This window comes from Neofelis nebulosa, chromosome 2 (genome assembly GCF_028018385.1).
Source record: "Neofelis nebulosa isolate mNeoNeb1 chromosome 2, mNeoNeb1.pri, whole genome shotgun sequence".
NCBI classification, from domain to species: Eukaryota; Metazoa; Chordata; class Mammalia; order Carnivora; family Felidae; genus Neofelis; species Neofelis nebulosa.
The window spans coordinates 220,538,376-220,553,821 of NC_080783.1; the positions used below are offsets into that span (position 1 = coordinate 220,538,376).

Here is a 15,446-nt window from a genome sequence, read left to right on the forward strand (position 1 = left end):
AGTAGGGGGTGTCGTGAAGGAGCCCACCTGCCCACCTGCCCACCTGCATGGCCTCCAGGCTGCCACCTGCCTGAATGCTTGCTGTATGTCCCCCGCTGCTCCCCACGCCCGGTTCCACACCCCTGCAGGTCCACCAACCCCCCCGAGTCCACCAACCACCCAGCGCTGTCCCGGGGGGTCCTCAGGGCCTCCCATGGCTGCCACGTGGGGTCTACCGAAAAGCTCACAATGGCTGCCGGAGAGGACAATTCTAGAATATTCCCCAGATGCTGGTGACAACCCATCATAGGTCAGGCAGAGGAAGTGGCCGGAGCCTCAGTCCCCTCGGGGCGGGGGGCAGGGGGGCTGGGTAGAGACTCACAGAGTGCCATCTGGGGAGACCTGCCACTTCTCTGCACACAGACACGGCTGCTCTGAGCAAACCCTACACCAGCCACTCCTGTTTCGTCCACACCAGGGCCTTGCTCTGCTGCACAGCCAGGAGCCGGCTGGACGCCGACCAGAGCAGGATGTACAGATGGCACAAGGAGAGGGGTGAGCCGCAGGGAGACAGCAGGGCCACCCTGGGAGTGTCCCAGGGGCCACCGGGAACCGCGCAGGCCCGCCGGCCCGGCCCAGGAGGGAGAGGGCGCGGGAGGGGGCGTGGAGGGCCTCCCCCGGAGAGGCGGTGTTGGTCGTGTGGGAAGCTGGCCTGGAGGGCGTCTCGCTCTGTGGGGCCTACCCGAGGCCCTTTTCAGAGCTGGACGGTGTCGGACTCGGCCGTCGAGCGAGATGCTGTGGGGTTGGTGGATCGTCCCTGAAGCCAGGGGACCCCAGGGAGGAGGCTGGGCAGTCGTGTCAGGCCGGTTCCTGAGCATCCAAGGCCAGCTGAGCCCGGCCGACCGCACTGTCACCTGCGCCCAGCCCGGAGGATGCAGGATCGTGGGTCACGTGTGCGGGGTGAACGGGACCCGGGGGCCGGCCCGTGGGGGACGGTGCAGGGTTTTGCTGGAGTCACCCAGGAGAGGAGGGGGGCCCTGGCCCCCAGCCCCAGGGCCCGGCCTGTTTGTGGGCAGTTGCAGCCGCCCACACCTTGGCTTGGGGAGGGACCTCCAAACACCGCACTTTTGTCCTGACGGGCTTGGTCGTGGCAGGGATGTGGAGCCAGCATGCCCTAGGGCATCTCGCTGGTGTCTGTGCCCGAACCTGGGGCCCAGGCAGCCCCTCCCTTGGCTGATGGACCCCAGGGCTGACAGCCAGAGCCAGGGGTATGCTGGGTCTCAGAGGAGCCCCGATTGGACTCCCCCTTCTTGGCCTCATCCAGCTTCCGGTAAAAGGCCTGTGGCCTTAAACCAGGTGAGAGGGGGCAGAGGGGCGCAGCGGGGGCCTGAAGAGAGGGCGGGGAGGCCAGGGGCAGGGTGGGAAGAAGTTAACTGAGAGCCCGCTGATTCCAGCTCTGTGGCCCAACGGGGAGGTCCCGTCTCTCAGCCTGCAATCACCCTGCTGTCCTCTGCACATCCCAGGGGCACTCAGGGCCGTGCCTACAGTCTGGAGAGCCTCACCGAACTGTCAGGCGCCCTCTAGGCCTTTCGCCGGGCACGTTTGGCCCGGAAAGCTAAGGAGACGCATTTGGCAGGTGGAGAGTCACCCCCTCCTCTGCAAGCGTCTGGTCAACTTTCTCAAACCGTCTGTGGATGGGGTGTTCTGCACCAAACACTTAAAGGGGCATTTTCCACGTTTCCTGTGGTGACGACGTCAGTCCTTGGCCGCACACACAGGCGGCCGGGGCCACGGGTGCTGAGTGCAGAGGGTGGGAGGCCGGGCCAGCCCGGGCTCGTGCTCGGACGTCATTCTCTCCCATGCACACCTTCAGCAGATGTGGGCTCCTCACTTGCACACCGTCTCCAGGCCGCAGCGGCCCCTTGGGGAACTCAGGCGTCTGTGCCTTCAAGGCGGCCACATGCTCTGGTGCTCCCTGAACACCAGGTGTACACGCACAGGTGTGTGCGCACGGGCTTGGCACACACGGGCACCGGCGGTATCAGCCTCAGCAGCCTGAGCCCCATAGCTGTGCCTGGCGCCTGCTTCCTGGACCCCCCGGCCCCCCTCCCAGGCCGCCCTCTCCTCCGGGCTCGGCCTGCCCAGCACCTGCAGGACAACGTGTGGTGGCGGCGGGACCCCTCCCACCTAACAAACCCACCTGATCAGAGCCTGCCCAGAAATTGGGGAGGGGGTTCCCCAGTTGAGGGGATCAAAGCCCTCACTGGGAGGGCTATCAGAGAGGTGGATGCCGATGTTTTGCGGACCCTCCAAAGCTGCTCCTTTCCCCTCCTCCTCCCCCTCCCCCCTCCCCCCCGCTCCCTCCCGGAGACCAGCGGCTCCTCCGGGGCGGGGTAGGGGCCACGAGGGCGGCCTCGGGACCGGGACTGGGAGCGGAGGAAAGAGCAAGGGTCTGAGTTTTGCAGGAGGCACAGCTGGTCCAGAGAAGGTGGCTGGAGACACAGCGGGGCCGGGTGGGGTCCGAGGGGAGGCCGGGATCCCAGCGGCTGTCCGCGAGAGGGAGCCCCGAGCGTCCGGAGGCCCCGCCCAGACGCCCAGCCGGGCGGTGGCGGCCCCTCTGGGAGAGCAGGTGAAGGCAGGGATGTTAATACCTGTAGATGGGGTCCATGAAAAAGGGCGATGGCTTGGCGTAGTGCAGGGAGGGCTGCTGGGGCAGCTGTGCCGGGCACGCCTTGGGCAGCCCCTCCCCGGCCCCCAGCTTGCGCTCCCCGTAGACGTGGTTCTTGCGGGGCTCCCGCCCCCCTCCGTTCTGGCTGGCTCGGACGCGGCTACCGATGCTCAGGTCCAGTGGCTGCTCCTCCCCGGACGCTGGCGCCGGGGGCGCCTTGGGCGCGGCCAGCACGGGCTTTGCCTCTTTTGGTTTGGTGGTGAGGTCGAAGGGGGACTCGGCGCTGGGGCCGCCCACCTTGAGGGCGTCCCGGGGCGACCTCGGCTCGGCCTTGACCAGCAAGTTGTGGGCGAGGGAGCGGTCCGCGAAGGGGCAGAGGGCCGGGGGGAAGTTGGGCAGGAACTGGAAGGGGAACACAGAGTGGTAGGGCAGCGAGCCCAGCTTCTTCTCCTGCATGCCCACGAAGCCGGGGCCAAAGTACTTCTCCGCGATGGAGGCGATGGCCTTGATGGAGTCGCCCGCGGCGCCCGAGGCGGCCAGCAGCTGCTCGTCGGGCGGCGGGAAAAAGGCGTGCTGGGAGTAGAAGACCGGCACCTCGCCCACGCTGTTCGGGGCGCCCGGGGGCGCTGCGCCGCCCCCGCACTCGGGCTTGCCCTCGGCCGCCTTGCTCTTGTCCTTGGCCTTGTCCCGGTCGCTGTCCACGTCGCTGTCCAGGTCTGAGCCCGTGCCCGTGCTCGTGTCCAGGTCCGTCCCGGTCGTGGTGTTGACGTCCTCGAAGTCGCTGCCGTCGGACAGGTCGCTGCCCCGCGTCTTGAGCTTCTCGGCGTATGAGTCCTCCAGGCGGCGCTCGAACTTGTCCTCAGGCCCCGCGGCGGCCGTGGCGCCCTGGCCGCTGTTGCCCACGGCGGAGATGAGGGGCAGGGCCGGGTTCCCCAGGGGGCTGGGGAGCTTGGCGTCCTGGGTGTGGTTCAGGGGGCTCTTGAGCAGCGGCGTGGGAGGTAGCAGGGGCGGCCGGGGGTACAGGGACGGGGGAAAGATGCCCGGGAAGCCCGGGGCCAGCGCGGGGAACGGGGGGGCCGCCGCGGAGAAGGGCAGGCCGCCCGGGTGCGGCCGGGACGGGAAGTACTCGTTGAAGCCCAGGCCGGCGTGGTTGAGGTTGGGGGGCGGCTTCGCCTTGTCCATCATGGGGCTGGGGGTGAGGGGCAGGCCCGGGGCAAAGATGCCGCCCGGCGGGTAATGGTTCTTGCCCTCGCAGAACCGCCGGTGCTTGTTGAGGGAGGAGGTAGTGCTGAACATCTGCCCGCAGTCCTTGCACTTGATCTGCGTGCGGCAGTCGGCGTGCATCCGCTTGTGGCGGCACAGGTTGGAGAACTGCGTGTAGGATTTGTGGCAGACCTCACCTAAAACATCAGCACAAAGCAAAGACAAACGATATGAAATTACGGGGAAACCCTGCGGAGGAGGGGGCGGGGCCCCGCGATCGGGAGCAGACTGCTTGTGTGCGCGAGCACACGTGTGTGCGCGCGTGTGCACGCGCGTGTGTCTGCGTGTGTGTTTGCACGAGTGCGTGTATCTGTGGGCCCGTGTGCACGAGCGTCCATGAGTGTGCACATGCGTGTCTGCGTGTGTGTTTGCACGAGTGCGTGTATCTGTGGGCCCGTGTGCACGAGCGTCCATGAGTGTGCACGTGCGTGTCTGCGTGTGTGTTTGCACGAGTGCGTGTATCTGTGGGCCCGTGTGCACGAGCGTCCATGAGTGTGCACGTGCGTGTCTGCGTGTGTGTTTGCACGAGTGCGTGTATCTGTGGGCCCGTGTGCACGAGCGTCCATGAGTGTGCACGTGCGTGTTTGCATGAGTGCGTGTATCTCTGGGGCTGTGTGCACGAGCATCCATGAGTGTGCACACACGTGTATCTGCGTGTTTGCACGAGTGTGTATCTGTGGGCACGTGTGTCAATGAGTGTGCATGCGCGCGTCTGCGTGCGTGCTTGCATGAGTGAGTGTATCTGTGGGCACATGTGCACGAGCGTCCATGAGTGTGCACGTGCGTGTCTGCGTGCATGTTTGCACGAGTGCGTGTAACTGTGGCCACGTGTGTCAATGAGTGTGCACACGCGTGTGTCTGCATGTGTGCACGAGTGCGTGTATCTGTGGGTATGAGTGTCCATGAGTGCACGCGCGTGTCTGCGTGCGTGTTTGCACGAGTGCGTGTCTCTGTGGGCATGTGCACAAGTGTCCATGAGTGTGCACGCACGTGTGTCTGCATGTGTGTTTGCACAAGTGTGTGTATCTGTGCACACGTGTGTGCACGAGCGTGTGTGTACATGTATGTGTGTGCCTGCATGTGTGCACACGTATGTAAGCGTGTGTGGGCACCCTACCCTGGGGGCTGACCTGTGGTGACCGGCACACACTGGTGAGACCTGCCTGCACCTTCCCACTCGGTCAGGTCTCAGGCGCCTGCCTCAACCTTCCCGTTAGAAAGTGGGGTACATGTGCTGTTTGTGCACATGAGTGTTTGTGATGTGGGGGCCAAGGTCTCCTGAAATTCCTGCCGGGGGCTAAACCCCAGTGTGCAGCCACCCAGGCAGCTGTTTCAGTCCCCCCCGGGCCCCAGCGTTCCCACCTGCACCCTGTCCACCTCAGTGACACTGTCCCCGCCACTAAGAGGAAACCCCACTTGCCAGATTAACTCTCTTGCTCTCCGTCCGGGGAGAGGGGCCTCGGGGGGACCAGCCCACTCGGGGGATTCTTAGGGGGTCTGGGCGTGGGAGCACGGCCCCTGGTTGTGTGTAGTGACCGTTGGGGGATGGCTGGAAGGTGGGCACGGGAGGGAAGCCCAAGCCGGGCCGTGTGGAGACGGGCTGGTTCCGAGTTCGAGAGAGCAAGAGGTTGGGGTGAAGAAGCACCAGGCTCAGGCTGGGGGACACCGGCCTCTGCTCTCGGCAGGAGGGGGCGCTGCTGGCCAGAGCCGAACACCAGGACCCCCGGGCCCAGGCGACCCCGTCTCCCCATTTCCCCGATGGCTTGTGAGTCGAGTGTTGTCACGGAATCACCAGCTTTGCTTCCTTTCTTGTTTTTCTAGCCAGAAAGGGAGGAGCGCACGTGCACACGTGTCTCTCTCTGCAGGACGATTTGCCCCCTAAACGCAGCCCCAGTGGAAACAGTGATTCCAGCCTGTCTCTTGTTCACACAAATCCTTGGCCGCCTGGTGTCCTACTCCTGCCGCGGGGGCTCTGGCCCCGGATTATCGCGCGCTTTCATCGCAGTATCTATTTATATTAAAGGCCCTGCCTTCCTGGCCGTCGGCGTGGTAGGACGTGTTCAAGGCTGAGGGGGGAAGAGCGCGGCCTCGTTGGACCAAATCTGCCCTTTTTGGGAGGCGGCTGATACAGAGGAGACGCTCTATAAATACACTCGGGTCGCCCACCCGGCCTCGGGGGAGCAAGGCCATTCCTCAGCTCGGGCTGCCCTTGCTGGCTGAACGAGTGACGTGTCACTGTGCCCCGGCCCGGCTCGCCGGTGCCTCGTCACTGGCTGCTATGAACCCCAGATTGGGAACCGGCCTTGCGCACGCCCCCCCCCCCCCCCCGCCGGGGCAGCTCCCGGCAGGGCCTCAGGGCCGGCCCCGCGCCCGGTCGTGGGGAGTCCGGGCCCCTCGGCTCCCACCGCTCTGCTCGCAGGGTGGAGGGTGTGGCAGGGACGCTGGGGCTACCGAGGACCCTCCTGGGGGCCCGAGATCCTCACGGGGCGGCCGGACCCGCACGCTGGCAGCTGGCTCAGAGCCGGTGCGGCCCGCGGTGGACGTGAGAGGGGCCCCCCGGCCCTGCCGGGGAGCAGAGTGGCCCTGGCCACCGCGTGTCTTTTGCTCGCAGGGTGTGTGCGCGGATGCGCTCCCACGCGAGGCTCGCTCTAGGGAGGGGCCCTTTCCGGAAAGTGCCCACGGGGAGGCTGACCACCTGTGTGCCCGACACCACCCTCCCAAACAGCCAGCACACGCTCCGCTCCGCGGGGCAGGAGGCACCCTGGGAGGCCACGCCGCCTCGGCCTGTGTGGTCAGCGGGGAAAGGGCTTTTGGGGGCGTCTGGGCAGATCCCACACTGCCGTGGGCATCCACGCAGGGGGTGCCCGGCAGGTGGACGCCTTCTGGGCACGCCCGTGACCGCGCTGCCGTGAGCCCGCGCCCCTCCAAGCAGCCCGTCCTTCCTGACCGGCGCGCGCTGTCTGCGCCCCTCCTCGCTCGTTTGCGGGTTCGCCTTTCCAAGCCCAACACGGCCTTTATACCATGGGCCGAAGGAGGCTCCGCCGGGGTTTGGAGGACATGCAAAGCCACGCTTACGTGCCATTTCCCAAGCGTGTGCCACCCTATCTGAGGCACGTGTGTGTGCAGGCAAGCCGGTCTCGGGAGCTGCGGCCCCGGGGGCCCGGCCAGGCTGCCGCACGCCCTGCCCACCCACACGGGGAGTCTGTGCAGGCGGTGCGAACGGTGGTAGAGACCTACGGTCCCTGGAGCTTCTGTCACTAAATACGCTCCAGGGAGACTTCGCCGAGTTCTCCGCGCGCCCGGAAAGGCGGTAGCTTTTGAACCTATGCACGACTTCCTGCTCTTAAGCTCATTTAGAAACTCCGAGCTGCTATTCGATGCCCCACGGTGGGACTCCCCGGGACCCTCATCCACAGAAAGCAGGACACACACCTCCAGTCACCAAGTCACAGCCCCTAGCTCCCACTCACACCCGCTCACCTCTTCCCGACCCCTCCCAGGGGGAACCACTGGTGCACCCCGGGGCGCACAGGTCTCCATCCAGGACCTACAGGTGACTGGGGGGGTGAGCGGCCGAGGAAGGCTGGTGTCTGGGTCATCTCTAGCAGGGCAGCTGGAAGCTTGGGCTGGGGACAGCAGCAGGAGGAGGGCACAGCCCCAGCCACCCGGCAAAGGCCTGACCGGCCGGTCAGCCCTGGCTGTCCCACACCAGAAAAGCATCGGTGAGACGTCCCCCAGCCCCCAGTCCTCAAGCTCCTAGAGTTCCTCTTCCTCACACCGGTGTCGTGGGGTCTGAGAGGCTCCAGCCCCCCAGCCCAGGGTCAAGGGCCAGGCCTGGGCTAGAATCCAGGCTCTGCAGTGTGGCCCTGAGCACCTGCTCCCCTAATGTCTGCAAGCCTCAGTTTCCTTCTCTGCCACTAGGAGACAGTGTGGCCCTGAAGGGTGCTATGAGATCGTGTGTGTGAAATGATAACCCCATGCAATCCCATGTGGATGATGAGTCCAGGCAATTCTGGTGATAACTCTGCACAGGTCACGTGGGTGACGACTGCACAGTCCGTGTGGGTGACGACTGCAGAGTCTGTGTGGGTGATGGCTGCACAGTCGATGTGGGTGATGGCTGCACAGTCGATGTGGGTGACGACTGCACAGTCCGTGTGGGTGATGGCTGCACAGTCGATGTGGGTGATGGCTGCACAGTCGATGTGGGTGAGGACTGCACAGTCGATGTGGGTGATGACTGACTGCACAGTCCGTGTGGGTGATGACTGCACAGTCCGTGTGGATGATTACTGCACAGTCGATGTGGGTGATGACTCTGCACAGTCCATGTGGGTGATGACTGCACAGTCCGTGTGGATGATTACTGCACAGTCGATGTGGGTGATGGCTGCACAGTCGATGTGGGTGATGACTGCACAGTCTGTGTGGGTGATGACTGCACGGTCGGTGTGGGTGATGACTGCACAGTTCGTGTGGGTGATGACTGCACAGTCGATGTGGGTGATGACTGATTGCACAGTTTGTGTGGGTGACGACTGCACAGTCTGTGTGGGTGATGACTGCACAGTCCATGTGGGTGATGACTGCACAGTCTGTGTGGGTGATTACTGCACAGTCGATGTGGGTGATGGCTGCACAGTCGATATGGGTGATGACTCTGCATAGCCCGTGTGGGTGACGACTGCACAGTCCGTGTGGGTGAGGACTGCACGGTCCATGTGGGTGATGACTGCACAGTCCATGTGGGTGATGACTGCACAGTCTGTGTGGGTGATTACTGCACAGTCGATGTGGGTGATGACTCTGCATAGCCCGTGTGGGTGACGACTGCACGGTCCGTGTGGGTGACGACTGTACGGTCCGTGTGGGTGACGACTGCACAGTTCTTGTGGGTGATGACGCACGGTCGGTGTGGGTGACGACTGCAGAGTCCGTGTGGGTGATGACTGCAGAGTCCGTGTGGGTGATGACTGCACAGTCGATGTGGGTGATGACTGCACAGTCGATGTGGGTGATGGCTGCACAGTCGATGTGGGTGATGACTCTGCATAGTCCGTGTGGGTGATGACTACACAGTCCATGTGGGTGATGACTGCACAGTCGGTGTGGGTGATGACTCTGCACAGTCCGTGTAGATGATGACTGCACGGTCAGTGTGGGTCGGTGTGGGCGATGACTGCACAGTCGATGTGGGTGACGACTGCACGGTCCGTGTGGGTGATGACTGCACAGTCGATGTGGGTGATGACTGCACGGTCCGTGTGGGTGATGACTGCACGGTCGATGTGGGTGATGACTGCACAGTCCGTGTGGATGGTTGCTGAGTGCAATGTGTGTGATTGGTGACAGTGCAAATCACTTGACGTGACGGCCGAGCGCAATCTTGTGTGAATAACTCAGCACGCTGCCAGGTAGAGAGGAATCTTCTGTGGCTTCCAAACTCCTTGAGAATAAGGGTGGTGACCCTACGCTGGCTCACAAAGTCCCCACGACCTGGCCCTTGGGACCCGTGGCCCCTCTCCTCTTAGTCCCCCTCACTTATTCCCCCAAACACGCCAGCCTCAAGGCCTCTGTGCTCCCAGTTCCCGTCCCAAGCACCTCCGTCCCCCGCAGGGGCCCCCTCACACCCGCCCGTCTGCCAGGCGTCCACCAGAAAAGCCGTCCTGGCCCCCCTGCACTCACAGGACCAGCGCCCGCCTGGGCCACCCTGGACACTCGGAGAGCCTCCTAAGCCTGCGCCCCCGTCTGGGCTCATAGGCCGGACGCACGTGCTCTCATCGTTCATCTGGTCTAGCCTCTATCTCCTCCACGGCGCGTAAGCTCCGTGAGGACAGGGGCACTTATGGCTGCCACCTGCTGTCCCGACAGTGCCGGGGACCCGGGCCGGGCTCCCTAAAGGCCGCTGAGGGGATGAGCAGAACTCGGTGAGCGTCACCGGCATTTTCACGCCTCTCAGAGCTCCGGCCGGGGTGTGAGTGCAGAGGAGAGTAGGGAGAGCGGGGCGGCCGGGCTGGGGGACCACTTACATATGAAAGGTTTGACGGTGCTGTGGATGTGTTTGTGCTGCTTGAGGCCCGAGGACGTGGCGAACGTCTTCCCGCAGTCGGGGCAGGCGTGGGCCCGGGCGCCCACGTGCTGGGAGCGGATGTGCCGCTGGAGGTTGCTGGGGTCTGTGAACACCTGGGGGGACAGACACCTTTGCTCGCTCCCCTGTGGGCCCAGTGCTGGCCGCTGGGGCGGGGGGGGGGGGGCGGGGGGCGGGTCTCACCGCTGCTCTGCCCCCTGCGCCGAGCCTGGCTGGGAGGGGTCTCTGCCGTCGCAGTGACCTGCTGGACGGCCCGGGGTGAGCTGCCCCTGTCCGCCAGACTGTCCCCTCGGCGGTAACGCCTGGGGGAGCTGTGGCCGGGGGGGGGGGGGGGGGGGACGCTCCGGGCACGCGCTCGGAAAGCGTGGCCGACCCGAAGCGCTCTGACGACGCGCTGGCGGGTGGGGGGCAGGAGCCCGCCCTGGAGAGCGCGGGGTCGGGTCTCCCTGCGCCCCCTCCCGCTGCCCTTCCTCCGTCCCCGGTAAACCGACAGCCCCAGAGGGCTTCCGGTGTCTTATTTGCACCCTCCGTCCGCACGCGGGTGGGGGGCACGGGTGGGGGCGGCGGGCGCGTTACCTTCACGCAGTTTTCACATTCGAAGCGCTTGCCACTGTCGTGGGACATCTGGTGGCGAATGAGGTTGGACTTCCAGTTGAAGGCCTTGGGACACTGGTCACACTTGTACTCCCGCTCCTCCGTGTGCACGACCATGTGCTGCTCTAGGCTGCACGCGGACAGGGGGCTGGGGTCACCGGGGGGCCCGCCCACCGCCCCGCCCGGCCGCGGCCCCTCCCGTCCCCCCCGCCCAGAGACGGGAGTGAGTCCCGGTGGGCAGCGCGTCTGCCCACCTCCTCTCTGGACGGGCCAGCAGGACGGAGGGCGGAGGCGGCCCTCCCACATCCCACGGGGAGGAAGCGCTGCCCGGACAGAGCTCAGGCCCTCGTGCGAACGTCTCCTCCAGGCGGCCGGCGGCAGGGCAGGACCCCGGCTCACAGCTCCTCGCTGCCCCTCGGGGTAACCTTAACCTTGAGGCTGACCTCAGACAAGGGGCGCAGAAGCCGCCAGCACCGCCGAGAGTCCCGGAGTGGGGGCGAGGCCCGGGAGACCCAAGGCCACGCCCGGCCTACCCGCCTGGCACACACCGAGGGGGCGGGACGGGGGTGAGCGGGTGGGTCCCCAAAGGTGGGGAGGACACAGCCGCCGGGAAGGGGCAACTGCGCCTGGACGCAGGAGCCACTCCTCACCCCTCCTCTCGGAGGGGGGGGGGGACGTCCTGGCTCGCCTCCTGTCCCAGGTGTGACCGTTAATCTCCGTGAGCAGAGCAGTAATACATCACGGCCCGTTAATTACGGGGCCCAGCCATCCATTTACATCAGAAACGCTTGGTTCTCGAGCGCTGGCAGATTGTATCTTTTTCCCTGTTGTTAATTGTGATTTATGTGTTTATGTAAAGAAAACACGGACCCTCTTGAGCAGCGCTTACCGCCCAGGGTCTCAGTTGGGATTTGCCCAAACGCTCATTTTCTTAGTCATCTGTTCAGGGTGGAGGGTTTCCCATCCCCGGGGAGCCCACGGTGGGATTGGCGTTCGGTTCCCAGCAATAGCACAGCCAGTCAGTGACCCGACGGGGCTTTGCTCTGACCGTGCAGGGCTGTCCTGGGGAGATTCTCAAAGGTCGGAGGAGGGGCCTACCTCGGATGAGTCGTCATGCTTCTCGCAGGAGCACTGGGACCGCACGCCCTGACGCTGTCCCCACAAAGCCCAGAGGCTCATCTTTCCCGGGGGGCTCCCAGGGGTCCTCAGGTCCCCCACTTCCCAGGGGGAGGGCCAGCTCGTGCCTGCTCTAGGCTGACCACGTCCAGCCATCACATGGCGGGCCTGGTATACCGTGCCCACACCTGTGAAACCTCCCGGGACAGGTGGGTTCCATCCCTGGAGCAGAGGCCGGTGCCCGGGGTGGGGGATGAGGGACCCCCGGGTGGCCTTGAGCCGCCAGCTCCCGCCCACAGTGTGAGGAGTGGTCTGTGTGTGCAGAGGGTCCGGGGCACTGCACGGACCCCGGGACAGCAGGGTGTTGCCATCCTGCTGTCCTGGTCTTGGGCCTTACTACGGGAGTGGCCTTGGGGCTTGAGCCCTGCACGTCTCGGGGTGTGGCCTGCATTTCTCGCCTTCCTCGTGGTCTATCTCCAAGGCTCAGCCCTGACTGCAGAATGGCAGGGCCAGAAATATCTCTATCGACCACGCGGATCTTCCGGGGGTGGGGGGCACCGGCCAGGGGTCAGAGCCGGGAGCACCCGTGGCCTGCAGCCACCAGCTCGTGGGCCACACTGTGTGTAGTGACAGATGAGTGGGCAGGGAGGGGCACCTGCCCCTGAGGTGAGCCACACTGGAGGGGACCCTGGTCTCCCCCTGTCCCTAAGGCTCTCTCGGCTCGTCAGTGTGGACAGGGCTGAGGGCCGAGGTCCCAGCTGTGGTCCCAGGGTCAACTGGCTCTGCTGACCAGCTTGGGGGGCCTGGGGGGCAGTGAGGGGGTGCGGAGCGGGGAGGACAAGGGGGGGTGCGGGGGGGGAGGGGATGAGGCCTGGGGGGGATGGGGGCAGCCGCACCTGTACTTGTTGGGGAACATCCGCTCGCAGTCCTTACACTCGTGGGCCTGCTCGCCGCCCCCACCGCCGAGCCCCTCCGGCTTGAGCTCCTCGCCCAGGCCCTCGTAGAGCGTGGCCCCCACGGAGCCGCACGCGTACTTCTTGTGTCGCCGCAGGTCCAGCTTGGACTGGAAGAGCTCGTCACAGGCGTCGCAGCGGAACGTGGGCTCCCCTGCTAGGGACAGAGGGTGGGAGGTCCGTGGGGAGCGCGAGATGGGGCCCAGGCTCCGGGCCCGAGAGGGGGTGTTGGGGGTGGGGGCGGCGGGCCCTGCTTCCCACACCGGCCGCTCCCGCTCCCGCTTCCTGTCTGCCCTCATCCCGGGCCGGGTGCGGCCGCCCCGGGGACCTGGGGACCGAGGGGACCCTGTGTCTGCACCATCAGAAATGCCGAGAAACACCGGGCCCCACCCCGCGTGGCAGGAGGCCACGCCGGGCTCCAGAAGGCCCTGCGCTTGGGAGCCGAGAAGGAAGCTGGCCAAGTGGTTTGTTTATGAATCAGGGGAAAAAAGAAGACAGAGCTCTAATGCATATCGTAAATTACTGTCGTCAAGGTCAAACAAATTAAAAGGGGGCAGCTATTATTAAGTTTACGAGGCAGCATCCTGACCACCGTGCCAAGCCAAACAACCCGCTCAAAGCAGTAAATTTCCCGGCGGAGACGTCCTCTGGGCCCATCCCCGAGCCCCCACCCGGGCCACTGCTTGCGAGTGGCTTCTCCCCAGCGCCGTGTCCCCTCCCTGCCCGAGGACGGGACGGAACGCTTGCGCTGAAAGCTGGGACCCAAGTCGGAAAGCGTGCCTGCGTGTGCGTTGAGCGGATGTGTGCATGCTCGTGTGCTTGTGCACGGGTGTGCGGCTGTGAGTGTGCTTGTGCATGAACATGTGTATCTGAGCACATCTGCATCCTTGTCTGTGCACCTTTGTGTGAACGTGTAGAGATATTTGTGCATCCACACTTGTTTGTGTTGGTGTGCGTGCGTACCCGTGTGCGTGTGCCAGAGCACGCATGTGCTTCCGTGTGCGGCTACACGCGTGGAAATGTGTGTGCTGGCACATGTTCGCACACGAGTGCGCCCGGGCGTTAGGGCACCTGTGCACGTGTGTGTGGGCGTTAACGTGCACGCCTGCTCTGCACGTGCAAATGTCTGTTTCTGTGCACACATTTGTGCACACGGTTGGCATGTGTTGTGCATGTTAAGAGTGCATGTGCACATACGTACATGTGAGTGCACACGTGTGTGAATGTTTGGTTGTGCGTGCAGTTGTGCGTGTGCTATGTGGCTGTATTTCTGCGTGTGGCTTCGTGTGTGTTTATGTGAACGTGTGTGGGTAAACAGGTATATGTGTGCAAGAGTGAGCCTCTGTGTGTGCCTGTGACCGTGTGTTGGAGTGTGGACATGTGTGCCTGTGCTTCTGTGTGTGTGTGTGTGTGTGTGTGTGTGTGTGCAAGCTTGTGCAGAGCTCAGCCTTAATAAGCTGACCCAAATGGCCTGCCCCCGAGGAAGTCAAGGAGGCAGGGAGGTGGGGGCACAGGCACGCCCCCTCCCATGTCAGAGAGACCACCGGAAACATCTCAGAGTGCTAAGGACAGGGAGGGGGTGCTCTGCAGCCCGGACAGGGGGTCAGGAGAGAGGGCGGGCCACCTGTTCCCGACCAGAAGCTTCCCTGAGACTAACGTTGGAGGCACCGCTCCCGGTGTGTGCTCACACCTGGCATCCCCACCGGTGGCACCTGGAGGCCCCCACTCCCCGACACCCAAGGGGCAGGCTCCGTGGGAGCTGGATCCGAGATGCTCCGGGGCCTTGGATGACCCCCTCAGGTGCACAAATGTGACTTCTGTCCACATCTTTGCGTGGAGGCAGACATCTGGGTGATGGGGGGGCTGCTGCTGAGAGGCGCCCTGTGGACAGGCCACAGTGGACGGGCTCCAGTGCTGGTCGGACGCACCGTCTGGGCCTGCCGGCCTGCCCACAGACCAGAGCGGGCTGTCGAGAAAGTGTTCGTTTGGAGGAATTCAACACAGATGGGGACAAGCAGCTCTCGCTTGTCTGGGTCAGGGAGTCGAGTTACAGCACCCAGCCCTGCTCCGGGGGAGAGCCTGGCGGGGCCCCCCGTGTGGGCCTCTGAGGCCGCGAAGGCTCTGCCCCAAACACCTCCCCGAAGGGCCGCAGACACATGGCGAACTGCGAAACGGACAAGGAGGAGGCAAGGCCAGCTGGTCCACACCAACCGCAGACCGGGGGCTGGAGGAGGCAGGGAGGGCGGCTGCCCCAGTGACTCTTCGGTGCGTCTGCAAACACAAAGACCAGGGCAGGCCCCGTTCCTGCGAGGGGCAGACCAGGGGGCGGGAGGATAGGGACGGCGGGGCCCGGGGCCGCCCGGAGCACCAAGTCAGAGAAGGTGCTGGCACAAAACCCATGCAGGCACTGGGAGGGCCCCCTGGGTGCCAGGGTGGAGTCCGGGGAGGGGGAGGGGCGCAGGGAGGGTGCACATCACCGCACAATCATCCCCGCGTGTCTCTAAAGCATCGCCTTTGCGGGAGAACCGGAGTGTCCGCGGGAAGGGCCGTGGACAGCGATGGGGACCCTGGAGGTCTGGGAGCCCGGATCTAAGGCTCGTGCCAATCCACGCGCTGCCGGGGGGAGAATATTCTTATCCCCGATTTATAACTGGGAAACGGAGGTCGGGACAGACAGAATGGCCGGCCCAGGGCGCCCGGGGAGGAGGGGGCAGAGCCATGTAACTGGAGCCTCAGCACCGGGCGGGGCCCTGGAGGCAGGGTGGCGGAGTCCCGCCGTGTGCGG

At 64.8% G+C, this 15,446-nt stretch overlaps 1 protein-coding gene across 5 annotated transcripts in view; it reads right to left on the reverse strand.

Moving 5' to 3' along the window:
• PRDM16 (PR/SET domain 16) overlaps positions 1-15,446 on the reverse strand; it is a 316,465-nt gene that overhangs the window by 18,003 nt on the left and 283,016 nt on the right. For 3 of the 5 annotated variants that reach the window (XM_058719368.1, XM_058719366.1, XM_058719370.1), the window contains exons 6-9: positions 12,605-12,818; positions 10,575-10,722; positions 9,940-10,093; positions 2,631-4,047 (exon numbers count right to left, since the gene is read on the reverse strand). In XM_058719368.1, the coding sequence (XP_058575351.1) occupies positions 2,631-4,047; positions 9,940-10,093; positions 10,575-10,722; positions 12,605-12,818 (1,933 nt within the window). The remainder of the gene's footprint in view (positions 1-2,630; positions 4,048-9,939; positions 10,094-10,574; positions 10,723-12,604; positions 12,819-15,446) is intronic. The other 2 variants (XM_058719369.1, XM_058719367.1) reach the window with 1 other exon arrangement.